Genomic DNA, 14,472 nt, shown 5'->3' with positions numbered 1-14,472 from the left:
TCAGGAATTTTGAACTTTTCTTTTTTTTCAGCCAGTACTTCTTCGATGTATAGATTGAACAGAAAGTGGAAAAGTCTACATTCCTGCTTACACCATTTCTAATCCTAAAACTTAGTCATTGCTCTCCCGATCTTAATTTTCCATTTGTTGGTTGTACGTATTGTATATTATTTTTCACTATTGGTTATACCTACATCCTGAGAATTTCAAACTTCTTGTACATTTTACATTGTCATATGCTCTTTCTAGGTCTTTAAATACAATGAATATGTAGAGATTTTTTTTTTAGAATTTTACTTCCGTTATCAAGCTAAAAGTCAGAAATGCCTTTCAGATGCCTTTAATTTCCCTGGATCCAAACTAATCGTCATCTAACAGGTCCTTAATTGTCTTTCGCATTCTCCTGGCGCCCTTGGTGGCACTAAAAGCTCTGGAATCAGTAGTCATGGTACTAGTAGCCATCCACATCTCTACATGGATACTCTGCAAATCACACTTATGTGCCTGACACCTTCGCAGTCATTCTCTATTATCCCACTCTTGAACAGCGCGCGGAAAAAGTGAACACCTATATCTTTCCGTGCCAGCTCCGTTCCCCTTGTTTTATTATGAAGATAGTTTCTTCGTATATAGTACAGCGTCAACAAAATATTTTCGCATTCGGAGGAAAAGTTGGTGATTGAAATTACGTGAGAAGATTGTGTGTCACCGAAAAACACCTTTGTTTTGCTGATGTCCTCCTCAAATACTGCATCATGTCAGTGACACTGTCTGTCCTATTTTGCGGCAATACAAAACGTGCTGAGCCGGCCGTTGTGACCGCGAGGTTCTAGGCACTGCAATCCCGAACCGCGCTGCTGCTGCGGTCGCAGGTTTGAATCCTGCCTCGAGCATTGATGTGTGTGATGTCCTTAGGTTAGTTAAGTAGTTCTAAGTCTAGGGGACCGATGACCTCAGATGTTACGTCCCATAGCGCCCAGAGCCATTTGAACCATTTCGTAGCCCTATTATAATACGTGCTGCTCTTCTTTGGACTTTCTCGATGTACTTCTTTAATCCTATCTGGTAAGGAATCCAACTGCGCAACTGTACTGCAAAAAAGGACGGACAAGCGTAGTGTACGCAGTCTCTTTAGCAGATCTGTTACGTTTTCTATGTCTTCTACCAATAAAATATAGTCTTAATTTTGCCATTCACACAACATTTTCTATGCCTTCTTTCCAATTTAAGTCCACCAACTGGTGAATCGTGAGTTCGAGATATCCCAAGAATTCCGATACTGTGCTTAGTGTGAGAGATCAAATTAAAATACGTCTGGAGGCACCCAGTGCTGCAGGTCACCTTTTTTCAAGCTTTGAATTTTATTGAGCACCTTCTTAAAGCTCTGGACACACTATTTGATCAAAAGTATCCGAAAATTCCTATGTAATGCAGAATGTATCCCATAACGAAACGTACCACTCTTCTTCGGATTTGATCTACTTAACTCTGGCGAACATACTTCGTAATGGTCCCAGACTGACGAACAGTACTCAGGAATTGGTTGAAGTAGTGTTTTGTAGACCATCTCGCTTATGGATGAATTACATTTCCTTACATTCTCAAAATTGATCTCAGTCGGGCGTCTTGTTTTTATACTACACTACTGGCCATTAAAATTGCTACACCACGAAGATGACGTGCCACAGACGAGATATTTAACCGACAGGAAGAAGATGTTGTGATATGCAAATGATTAGCTTTTCAAAGCATTCACACAAGGTTGGCTCCGGTGGCGACATCTACAACGTGTTGGCATGAGGAAAGTTTACAACCAATTTCTCATACACAATCAACAGCTGACCGGCGTTGCCTGGTGAAACGTTGTTGTGATGCCTCGTGCAAGGAGAAGAAATGCGTACCATCAAGTTTCCGATTTTGATAAAGGTCGGATTGTAGCCTATCGCGATTGCGGTTTATCGTATCGCGACATTGCTGCTCGCGTTGGTCGAGACCCAGTGACTGTTAGCAGAATATGGAGTCGGTGGGTTGAGAAGGGTAATACGGAACGCCGTGCTGGATCCCAACGGCCCCGTATCACTAGCAGTCGAGATGACAGGTATCTTATCTGGATGGCTGTAACGGATCGTGCAGCCACGTCTCGATCCCTGAGTCAACAAATGGGGACGTTTGCAAGACAACAACCATCTGCACGAACAGTTCGACGACGTTTGCAGCAGCATAGACTGTCAGCTCGGAGACCATGGCTGCGGTTACCCTTGACGCTGCATCACAGACAAGAGCGCCTGCGAATGTGTACTCAACGACGAACATGGGTGCACGAGTGGCAGAACGTCATTTTTTCGGATGACTCCAGGTTCTGTTTACAGCATCATGATGGTCGCATCCGTGTATGGCGACATCGCGGTGAACGCACATTGGAAGCGTGTATGCACTTTGAACAATGGACGTTACATTTCAGATGTGTTACTACCCGTGGCTCTACCCTTCATTCCCTGCGAAACCCTACATTTCAGCAGGACAATGCACGACCGCATGTTGCAGGTCCTGTACGGGCCTTTCTGGATATAGAAAATGTTCGACTGCTGCCCTGGTCAGCACGTTCTCCAGATCTCTCACCAACTGAAAACGTCTGGTCAATGGTGGTCGAGCTTCTGGCTCGTCACAATACGCCAGTCACTACTGTTGATGAACTGTGGCATCGTGTTGGAGCTGCATGGGCAGCAGTACCTGTACACGCCATCCAAGCTCTGTTTGACTCACTGTCCAGGCGTATCAAGGCCGTTTTTACGGCCAGAGGTGGTTGTTCTGGGTACTGATTTTCTGGATCTATGCACCCAAATTTCGTGAAAATGTAATCACAGGTCAGTTCTAGTATAATATATTTGTCCAATGAATACCCTTTTATCATCCGCATTTGTTCTTGGTGTAGCAATTTTAATGGCCAGTAGTGTATTTGTCGACTTTAGGTCGATCTTAATAGTTACTCTCGAACGAACTAAAGTGGACTAGCCACATAAGAGAAGTAGTAGGAAAAGCACAGCGCCAGCGCGTTTTCTGCAGTGTAGCTGAGAGGAAAGCTGTGGCAGGTGCAGCCGGTCGGGCAGCGTGTCCGTGGTGGCGGGCGGCAGCACCGAGCTGGCGCTGCTCGAGCTGCTGCTGGCCAGGGAGCGCGACCCGCTCCAGCACCAGCACCAGCTGCAGCACCAGCACCAGCACCACGCCTTCCCCAGGAGGCACTCCGCGCACTGCTACCCCACAGAAGACGACGCGCACCTCTCCATGGTAACTACCGTTCTCACGCCTTCTTCTGTGCACAGACTAGATTAGATTAGTTTTTCGTTCCATAGATCCGTACTGAGGAGATCCTCGTGGATGTGGAACATGTCACTTTTTTTTTTAAAGCTGAAATAGCAATACTAATAGTATGAGTATATACAATACCACATTTTTTAAGCTGAAATAACAATACTAATAGCATGAGTATATACAATACAACATTGGTTTCTATTACAAAATTCGTCAATGGAGTAGAAGGAGTTAGTCATTAGTAAGTCTTTCAGGCTTCTTTTAAACTGCCATTTATTTGAAACTAAATTTTTTATGTTTGCTAGCAAATTATTGATGATGAGTGTTCCAGAGTAGTGCACCCCTTTTTGAACTAAAGTAAGTGCTTTATAGCCCTTGTGCAGATCATTTTTGTTCCTGGTATTGTATGTATGAACTGAGCTGTTTGTTGGAAAAAGAGATATATTATTTAGGACAAATTTCATTAAGGAGTAAATATACTGAGAGGCAGTAGTTAGTATACCCAGTTCTTTGAAGAGGTTTCTACAGGACGTCTGTGAATTTACTCCACAAATAATACGTATTACACGCTTTTGGACTCTGGAAACTTTTGTATGACTTGAAGAGTTACCCCAAAATATTATACCATATGACATTATGGAATGAAAGTAAGCAAAGTATGCAAGCTTTTTCATTTTTATATCGCATATGTCTGCTAACATTCGAATTGCAAATACAGATTTGTTAAGGCGTTTCTGCAGTTCTCTAGTGTGCTCCTGCCAACTGAATTTATTATAAAGTTGTAATCCCAGGAATTTAAGATTATCAACTTCTTCTATTTGCTCTTCTTCATACTTTATGCATATGCTGGGTGGAAACCTCTTACAGGTTCTGAATTGCATATAGTGAGTCTTTTCGAAGTTTAATGTAATTGACTTGGCTTTAAACCATTTATTAATATCCATGAAAATACCATTAGCAGATCTTTCTAGAACTACACTCGACATACTATTTATTGCAATACTTGTGTCATCTGCAAACAAAACGAATTCTGCTTCTGGCAGTGTAACTGATGGGAGATCATTAATGTACACAAGAAAAAGCAATGGCCCTAAAATGGATCCTTGTGGGACACCACATGTAATTTCTTCCCATTCTGATGATCACTGATGACTTAATTCACTAGTCCCTTCCACTGAAACCCTTTGTTTCCTGTTAGTGAGGTATGACTTGAACCATTTTGCAGCGCTGCCTGTGTCACCATAGAATTCTAATTTATTTAAAAGGATGTTGTGGTTCACACAATCAAATGCCTTTGACAAATCACAGAAAATACCTGCTGCTTGTAATTTGTTATTTAATGAATTAATTACATTTTCACTGTAGGTGTAAATAGCCTTCTCGGTATCAGAACCCTTCAGAAATCCAAACTGTGTTCTTGATAATATGTTATTTGTGGTCAGATGTTTAAGAAGTTGCCTGTACATTACTTTTTCTAAAATTTTTGAGAATGCTGGAAAAAGTGAAATCGGTCTGTAGACAGTGCTAAACTTCCGTATCACAAGTGCTAGTGTATTCCACACGCACACGTTTCTGAATAACGAGTATTCAACAGCACTCGAAACACTGGGATGATCTATACCGTGCGGATGGGAACCTGCATCAGTCTCTAAAGCTAGACAACAGCTGCCCACCAGTTTGTTGTATGTAGATTCGGTGGGTCTAAGGTGGCAGAAATAACTGGAGAAGACTAGATGAAAGCAATGGTGTTCGTGGATGACTTCACGATCTGGAGAAACGGACAGGAGAAGATTCAGGAACAGCTTAATGTTTGGCAAGATGCTGTCAGACAGTATGGGGTGAAATTTAATGTAAACAAATGCGGGATCCTGGTTACAACTAGAAATGAAGCTAGACCAGATAGCGGAATAAGGTTTAGAGGTGAACAGCTGAAGAAGATGGTAAGTGTAAGTACTTGGAAAGTGTGATAGAAAAAATTGAAGAAATGAAATAAGAAATCAGTGAACTTGGCAGACGGTCAGAGGCATATCTGGGAAGTGTTAGGAGACTGGTTTGTAACAAATACGTCCCACCAAGAAGGAAAGAAGTGATATATAAAGGTTACTATATCCCAGTATTGACCTATTCGTCTGAAGCATGAGTAATGATGAAACGAAGTGCAAGCAGATTAAAGGTATGTATTATGGAGTTCCTCAGAAGTAGGAGTAATAAGGAGAGATAGGATAAGATATGAAAGCGTAAGGAAAGTAGTGAAAGAGGAACCCTTGCAGAGCAGGATAGAAACTTGAAGGCTAAGATGGTGTGAGCACTCGAAGAGAATGGTAAACAAGAGGATTCTCAAGAAGATACATTAAATGGAGATGAGTATGAAACGACCAAAAGGAAGACCAAAGAATCGATGGCGGAAAGGTGTGGAGGAATGTGTTGAAAAAAGAATTGAGGACTGGTTTAGAGTGAACACAGAAAGATGGAGGGAAAACAGGGCAAGATGTTGAGCTTTATGTTCCAAACGGGCCAGACCTGCGGCTGCAGACTGTTCAAGATGACGATGAAGGTTCATTGGGTACATAGAACGAAGTATTATAACAAAGGTAGAACAAGAGATGAAATATCGAACTAAAAGAACAAAGATGGTGGAGAAGGGAGTTAGAAGTCGAACAAACACTGTAACATCTTTGGAAGTCAGAGATCAAACGAAGAGAACAAAACTCGTGGGGAAGGGGGTCAGAGTTCGAACTACCATTGCAACAACTTTGCAGGTCAGAGATCGAACTAGCAGAGCAAGATGGCGGATCTCTGGTACAGAGGAGCAGGGATCACAGACGGAACCTGCACAGCAAGATGATGTCTGCCTAATGCAGTGGATCCAAGTGGAGGCCAGTGAAGGGTCATGTCGGGTGTTTGACCCCTCGCCACTATTTGCATAAATTTGTCCCACATATACCTACTTCTTTAAGCCTCAGTTCCTTCTACCTTATTTGCAATGATTTCCACAGTATGGGAAATTACTTGCTCTTTTGATAGGCCTCAGCATTAAATGGGGTTTATTACACGCTTTGACAAGTCGCCAGCCCACAACTATTGGCAACCAGCAACTGCGTGTCTCCACGCCTTGTTATTGGGTAGGCTGTCCGCCGCACGACATAATTCCTTTGTTTGTCTGTGGTGGCCCACGTGAGGAAATGGCGTGCACAAAATTTAGACTTTACTATTGTTAATATGTGCAGCAACTTTTCCTCAGTTGCTGTTTCAATTATATTTTAACATGCGGATGAGAAAAACCTTTTATCTTTTGCAAATGCATGTTTTATTTGTGTTTACCAGAATTGTTTTGCATATTCACGCCAGGCATCATATGCTATTTAAAATTTACAGAAAATGACTTAATCATACATATTCAGATAGGAGATCAGTAGTGATTCTTGGCAGATTATTTGAATTATTTTACTATTCAGTTTATTCAATGTGTTTGTACATTGAAATAAAGTAGGGTAAGTCCAGGAGAGCTGGGTCATGGGTGAGAGGGCCAGTGGCGTATTTCAGCAATGGGCAACTAGAGAGCACCTCCCGCTACTCGTGGGGAAACATTTTTGTGACCACATGTGATGCCGAAGTGTTGCTGTCACTGTCGTGTTAGTTCCGGAAAAAATCACATTCTTTGTTCTGGGAAGCTGAAAGGTGCTATCGTGTGGCTACATAATTGTAGTATTATGGCATAGTTTGCCCAATATTGATCCAGTTATTTTTGTTGCGAGCTTGACACATATGTAGACATGAAACTAAACTAATATGACCACCGTCATCGCTGCCTAGAGGCAGAGGTCGTGGAGGTCCATCTCTCCCAGACAAACTGGAGAGATGGATCAGTTTTATTTGTGAGAGATTAACCTCTCGTTTTAATGTAAAAGAGATGGAGCACAATTACATTTAGCTTCAAGCCAGGTGCAATAATGGCCCTGAAGATGGCCGCAGTCTCACACTACACTTACTCGTATATATGAAGATATGTCTGTGACAACAAGTGGAAGAGCGGAATCTCACACGCAGACCAACAAACCACTTCAGGGCCATCAGATGACCTGCTGAGCCCAAGTACATCAAAATAACTTATTTATCTGTAGAAGGCAAATTCCTTCACTGACATAACTCTGGCCTCCACTCCTACTAAACCTAAGACTTTCAAGATGACCACCTCATAACTGACTATTCCTAAGCCGACCACAGACAAAACTTTTGGAATAAATGTCACCTGTTCCTTCTATTGATAAAACAGTCAGTTTTAAGGAGAAGGCAGGAACTGTGTGCTAAGAACTAACATGTGCTGAAAATATTGAAACTGTAAAGAAAAAAAAGAGAGATAATTAAAGAAAGGAACTAGAAAAAGGTCACAAAAATATCACCGAAGGGAAATACTAGTGAAGAAAAAAACAAACTGAAGAATCTCATAAGAAAAAGAAACTAAATATCTACTGTGTTCAACAGATGCAAACATTGAGGAAGAACACGAAAAAACTTTGATAAATGAGATGAGGATGAATGTATTAACTGTGGTGAAATCTATGGCGAAACTAATAGAAATTACGATTGGATTTTGTGTTTCCTGTTCACTATGGTCAACATTTGGTAATAAGTGTAATTGTTGTGGTGAGAGAAAGACAGCCTAATACTTGAACAAAACCAACAGCTGACTGGAAAAGCCAATGTTCAGTCAAGATTCATAATAAACTGATAAAACTGTCGTGAACAAAAATATTTAACATTCATTACAACATATTCCAAAGAAAAATATGAAATTTGAATTGACTCTTTTCTTCAGGGGTGTATTGCTTTTTTGATATGGTCCATCTCTCTTAGTAGACTGGCCCATCTCAACCATCACCTATGGGTGAGATGGACTACTCATGTATATTTTCGTTTTATCATATCTCTTGTATTTATTTTGTCAGTTACACAACAATTTTTCTTTGACTCATCAGGATTCTGACTGGTTTAATACAACCCGCCACCAATTCCCCTCCTGTGCCAGCTTCTTCATCTCAGAGTAGCACTTGCAACCTACGTCCTCAGTTATCTGCTGGATGTATTCCAATCTCTGAATTCCTCTACAGTTTTTGCCCTCTACAGCTCCTTATAGTACCATGGAAGTCATACCCTGATGTCTTAATAGATGTCCTCTCATCCTGCCCTTGTTCTTGTCAGTGTTATCCGTATATCCCTTTCCTGTCAGATTCTGTGCAGAAACTCCTCATTCCTTACCTTATCAATATTCGTCTGTAGCACCACATCTCAAATGTATCCGGTTTTCCCACAGTCCATGTGCCATTACCATACAACAGTGGGCTCCACAGGTACATTCTCAGAAATTTCTTCCTCAAATTAAGGCCTAAGTTTGATACTAGGAGACTTCTCATGGGCAGGACTGTCGTCTCTGCCAGTGCTAGTCTGCTTTTGATGTCCTCCTTGCTTGTCCATTATTTGTTATTTTGCTGCCTAGGTAGTAGAATTCCTTAACTTCATCTACATTGTGACCATCAATCCTCACGTTTACTTTTATCGCTTTTCTCATTTCCGTTACTTCTCACTGCTTTCGTCTTTCTATTTACTCTCAGTCCATATCCTGTACTCATTAGGCTGTTCATTCGGTTGAACAGATCGCGTAATTCTTCTTCACTTTCACTTAGGATAGTAATCTCATCAGGGAATCGTATCACTGATATCCTTTCACGTTCAATTTTAATTCCACTCCTAAACTACTTTTTTATTTCCATCATTGCTTTTACAATGTACAAATTGAACAGTAGGGGTGGAAGAGTACACCTCTGCCTTACACACTTTTTAATCCGAGCACTTCGTTCTTGGTCGTCCACTTATTATTCCCTCCTGGCTCTTGTACATATTACCCGTTTCTCCCTGTAGCTTACCGCTAATTTTCTCAGAATTTCAAACATCTTGCACCATTTTACATTGTCGGACGCTTTTCCCAGGTCGACAAATCCTATAAACGTGTCTTGATTTTTCTTTAGTCTTGCTACCATTATCAACCGCAACGTTAGGATCTCCTTTCTGGTGGCTTCACCTTTCTTAAAGCCAAACTGATCGTCATTTGACACATCCTCAATTTTCTTTTCCATTCTTTTGTGTACTATTCTTGTCAGCAAATTGGACGCATGAGCTGATTGTGCAATAATTCTCGCATTTGTCAGTTCTTACAGTCTTTGGAATTGTGTGGATGATATTTTTACGAAAGTCAGATGGTATTTCGCCAGACTCAAACATCCTAAACACCAACGTGAACAGTCGTTTTGTTGCTAAGTCCAAAAAGTTGGTTTTCTCTAGCAGTAGTTTTATACAATATGACGAAGTACCATACCCAGAAACTTTTATCTCAACTGACTCTGGGCGCGGAAGCCTGCGCAATTATATTACAACCGTTGCTTTTGTTTTCATTGAAGGTTGTTTTGACATTCCTATATGCTGAACAGTTCTTCCGACAATCGCTTCTTTTTCGATTTCTTCGCATTGTTCATGCAGCCATTTTGTCTTAGCTTCCCTGCACTTCCTATATATTTCATTTTTCAGTGACTTGTAATTTGTTGTTCCTGAATTTCCCTGAACGTTATTGAACTTCCTCCTTTCATCGATCAAATGAAGTGTTTTTTTCTGTTACCCATGGTTCCTTCGTAGCTACCTCCTTTGTACCTATGTTTCCCTTCCCAACTTCTGTGATGGCCCTTTTTAGATACGAGGTGTGTCTAGAAAAAAACCGGACTAGTACTGGTGAAACAATAAAACGAATGCAATAAGGCTGAAAGTCGCGTGGCCTGTCACGTGACTCTCGCTCCGCCTACTGCTCGAGTTTCATCTGCCTCCTGCACTCAGTCTGTCCATGGCGTCTGTTTTAAGTAGTTGACGTTTTGTCTGTGCGTCGGAAAATGTTGAGTGTACAGAAAGAACAGCGTGTTAACATCAAATTTTGTTTCAAACTAGGAAAATCTGCAAGTGAAACGTTTGTAATGTTACAACAAGTGTACGGCGATGATTGTTTATCGCGAACACAAGTGTTTGAGTGGTTTAAACGATTTAAAGATGTCCGCGAAGACACCAGTGATGACACTCGCACTGGCAGACCATTGTCAGCAAAAACTGATGCAAACATTGAAAAAATCGGTAAACTTGTTCGACAAGATCGCCGTTTAACAATCAGAGCAGTGTCTGAGTTAACAGGAGTTGACAAGGAAAGTGTTAGGCAGATTCTTCATGAAAGTTTCAACATGAACAAAGTGTGTTCAAAAATGGTTCCAAAGTGTCTCGCAATTGAACAGAAGGAACGCCGAAGAATGATTTGTTCTGACATCCTGGAAAACATTGAAAGTGATCCCACCTTCTTACAAAATGTTATTACTTGCGATGAATCGTGGTTTTTTACTTACGATCCCGAAACTAAACGCCAATCGATGCATTGGAAAACTCCTTGTTCTCCACGACAAAAAAAAGCACGAATGTCAAAATCGAAATTCAAGGCAATGATGATTGTTTTTTTTGACATCAAAGGGATTGTGCACATTGATTGGGTACCAGAGGGACAAACAGTGAATCAGCATTACTACATTAGCGTCCTGGCTACCCTACGTGAGCGAGTACGGAGAAAACGGAACGATCTGTGGAGAAAAAAGTCATGGATCCTTCACTAAGACAATGCCCCAGCTCACAGTGCGTTGTCAGTGAAGACGTTTTTGGCAAAACACAACATTCCCATCTTAGATCATCCACCCTACTCACCTGATTTGGCCCCCTGTGACTTTTTTCTTTTCCCTAAAGTCAAGTCAGCTTTGAAAGGAACTAGATTTGAGACTGTTGAAGCAGTAAAAGAAAAAGCGACGGAAGTAATGTATGGACTTACCGAAAATGATCTGCAGCATTGCTATGAACAGTGGAAAATTCGTATGGAACGGTGTAGAGACCGAGGACGAGAGTACATTGAAGGAGATAACATGAAATTGTAAATAATTGTAAATAAATGTTTTTTCCAGCATCAGTCCGGTTTTTTTCTAGCCGCACCTCGTATGTCCATTACTCTTCAACTGTACTGCCTGCTGAGCTATTCCTTATTGCTGTTTCTATAGCCTTAGAGAACTTCAACCGTATATCGTCATTCCTTAATACTTCCGTATCCCACTTCTTTCCGTATTGACCCTGAGCCTACTCTTCATCACTACTATATTGTGATCTGAGTCTAGGTCTGCTCCTGGGAACGCCTTACAATCCAGTATCTGATTTCGGAATCTCTGTCTGACCATGATGTAATCTAACTTTTCCGTACACCCGACCTTTTCCAAGTATACCTCCTCCTCTTGTGATTCTTGAACAGAGTATTATCTATTACAAGCTGAAATTTATTACATAGGTCAATTAGTCTTACTCATATCTCATTCCTTGTCTCAAGGTAATATTCTCCTGTAACCTTTTCTTTACTCTTTCCCCTAGAACTGCATTCAAGTCCCCCATGGCTATTAGATTTTCATCTCCCTTTAAGTACTGAATTACCCTTTTGGTATCTTCATATATTTTCTCTATCTCTTCATCTTAAGCTTTCGACGTCGGCATGTATACGTGAACTATCGTTGTCTTTGTTGGTTTGTTGTCTGTTCTGATAAGAACAACCCTATCACTGAACTGTTTACAGTCGTACACTCTCTGCCCTCCCTCTCTGCTCATAACGAATCCTACCTACTTCCTTTCTATCTTTTTCTGCTGCTGTTGATATTACCCTATACTCATCTGACCAGAAATCCACGTCTTCTTTCCATTTCACTTCACTGACCCTACTTATCTAGACTCAGCATTTGCGTTTCGGTTTTCAGATTTTCTAGCTCCCGGTACCATGTTCAAGCTTCTGACATTCCACGCACCGATTTGTAGAACGTTATCCTTTCGTTGGTTATTCAGTCCTTTTATCATGGTCACCTCCTTCTTATCAGTCCCCTCCCGGAGATCCGGACGGCGGAGCCTATTCCGGAATCTCTTTCCAATGGAGGGATCATCATGACACTTTTTCAAGTACAAGCCACATGTCCTGTGGATATACGTTATGTGTCTTTAATGCAATGGTGTCCATTGTCTTCTGCATCCTCATGCCGTTGATCAATGCTGATTCTTCAGCCTTTACGGGCAATAATAAATTGTAATTAAGTTTATATGACACTCTACATGAATATGGCGCCATAAGAGAAAAAAGTTGAAAAACCCAAAAATTTTACGCTGAAGAAAAGAAATAGTCCAAATATCTTGGACTTACCCTACACGATTTTCATCATTGGTGATCGAAAACTTTTGTCCTGTAGTTTAAATAGCCGGCCGGATTGGCGAAGCGGTTCTAGGCGCTACAGTCTGGAACCACGCGACCGCTACGGTCGCAGGTTCGAATCCTGTCTCGGGCATGGATGTGTGTGATGTCCTTAGGTTAGTTAGGTTTAAGTAGTTCTAAGTTCTAGGGGACTGATGACCTGAGAAGTTAAGTCCCATAGTGCTCAGAGCCATTTTGTAGTTTAAATATACGATATTTCTTCAGAGGTTATATTTTTTGTTCAGCTCTGCTTACAAAACGGGTTTAAAAAGGTTTCATGTCCGACAATACTACTGTTAGCGCAGCAAGCTGTCAAACTGACGGGTGCACGTGTGTGCAGGTGGACGGCGGGCAGCAGGTGCCGCCGCTGCCGCTGAGGCCGCCGGCGGTGCCCGAGCGCAGCGGCAAGCAGGCGGCAGGGGGAGCGGGGGCGGCAGCGGGGGCGGCCACGCCAACGACCACGGCGGCCGCAGCTGCCGCGGCGGCGGCGGCGCTTCGCTACGGCTTCCACGGGCTGCAGCAGCAGGCGCCGCCTCCGCTGCCGCCGCCGTTCGCCGGCAAGCATCCCAAGCTGCCGCCCGTGCTGGCCGGCGGCGGCACGCAGGCGCTCGGCCGCAAGGGGTCGCCGCCCGTGTCGCCGCTCAGCAAGCACTTCTCGCAGGCGCTGGCGCAGCACGCCGCCTCCAAGCAGCAGCAGCAGGACAAGGCGGCGAGCCAGCACAAGGCGCAGCCGCAGGAGCACGACCAGCTGGAGCAGTACCGCCAGCTGCGCCAGCAGCAGCAGGCCGAGCTGCTCAAGCTGCAGCAGCAGCACAAGCAGGAACACCAGCTCAAGTACTCGCAGCCCGGCACCCAGCAGGACTATCACCTCTACCAGCAGGCCAGGCAGCAGCAGCAGCAGCACATCGCCATCGACCAGCACCGCCCCTCAGCCTTCCAGCAAGGCCACGGCAGACCGGACTACGCGGAACAGTATCAACAGGTGCGACACCACCAGGATGCACTTCAGCAGAACGGCTACAAGCAGCAACAGGTCCAGCAGTACCAGCCCAAACAGAACAATATTGACGTGTACTTCCAGCACAAGACACAACAGCAGCAGGTGCAGTCTGTTAAGCAAGACCACATGGGAAACTATCGGCAGACGAGGCAGGAACAAGAAAAGCAACAGCTGCAGTTTAACCAGGACCTCTCACAGCAGCAGCAGCAGCAGCAGATGGAGCGTCAGCAGCAGATGGAGCGACAGCAACAGCAAGAACATAAACTAGTGGACCTCCAGACTCAGCAGATGCACCCAAATGACCAGCAGTCGCTTCACCAGTCCAGGATGCAGCAACAGCACCGACTCCAGCAGCCACCGGAACGACCAGAGTTCCCACAACAGCCTCACCAGCTGCAGTGCCAGGAACTCCAGCAGCGCTACCAGCTTTTCAAACAACAACAGCAAAAGCAAAAAGCGCAGCAGCAGTACCAACAAGCGCAGAAACTGCAGCAGCAGCAGCAACAACAACTGCACGAGTCCCCTCAGCGAGCCCATCCAGCCCGTACTGATGTACAGCATTTGTCCGGAAGGCAGGATCAGCAAACAGAAAGCCAACAGCAACAGCTTTACAAGCAAGATCAACAACGACAGGCCCAACAAAAGGCCCAGATCCAAGCACAAATCCAACAACAACAACAGAATCACGCACAGTACATCAAACAGAGCCAGTCCCAGGTTAATCAGCAACCACACCCACAACAACAACAACAACAACAACCACCTCAGAATGTACCACAGCAACAACAGGGACAACAAAGGCCACAGAGCAAACCGAACC

The 14,472-nt window shown here is 43.3% G+C and overlaps 2 protein-coding genes across 2 annotated transcripts in view; both read left to right on the top strand.

The window, feature by feature from the left end:
• The window catches only part of LOC126426048 (uncharacterized), a 197,960-nt gene extending 184,192 nt beyond the window's left edge, over nt 1–13,768 (top strand). The window contains exons 4-7 of the mRNA XM_050088320.1: nt 3,096–3,285; nt 6,069–6,189; nt 13,126–13,668; nt 13,734–13,768. Coding sequence (XP_049944277.1) covers nt 3,096–3,285; nt 6,069–6,189; nt 13,126–13,668; nt 13,734–13,768 — 889 coding nt within the window. The remainder of the gene's footprint in view (nt 1–3,095; nt 3,286–6,068; nt 6,190–13,125; nt 13,669–13,733) is intronic.
• A 118-nt stretch (nt 13,769–13,886) lies between these two features.
• LOC126425882 (atrial natriuretic peptide-converting enzyme-like) overlaps nt 13,887–14,472 on the top strand; it is a 338,406-nt gene continuing 337,820 nt past the window's right edge. The window contains 1 exon segment of the mRNA XM_050088318.1: nt 13,887–14,369. Within this exon segment, the coding sequence (XP_049944275.1) occupies nt 13,887–14,369 (483 nt within the window).

This window comes from Schistocerca serialis, chromosome 1 (genome assembly GCF_023864345.2).
Source record: "Schistocerca serialis cubense isolate TAMUIC-IGC-003099 chromosome 1, iqSchSeri2.2, whole genome shotgun sequence".
In the NCBI taxonomy this organism is placed as follows: domain Eukaryota; kingdom Metazoa; phylum Arthropoda; class Insecta; order Orthoptera; family Acrididae; genus Schistocerca; species Schistocerca serialis.
This window is presented reverse-complemented; position numbering and strand designations above follow the sequence as displayed.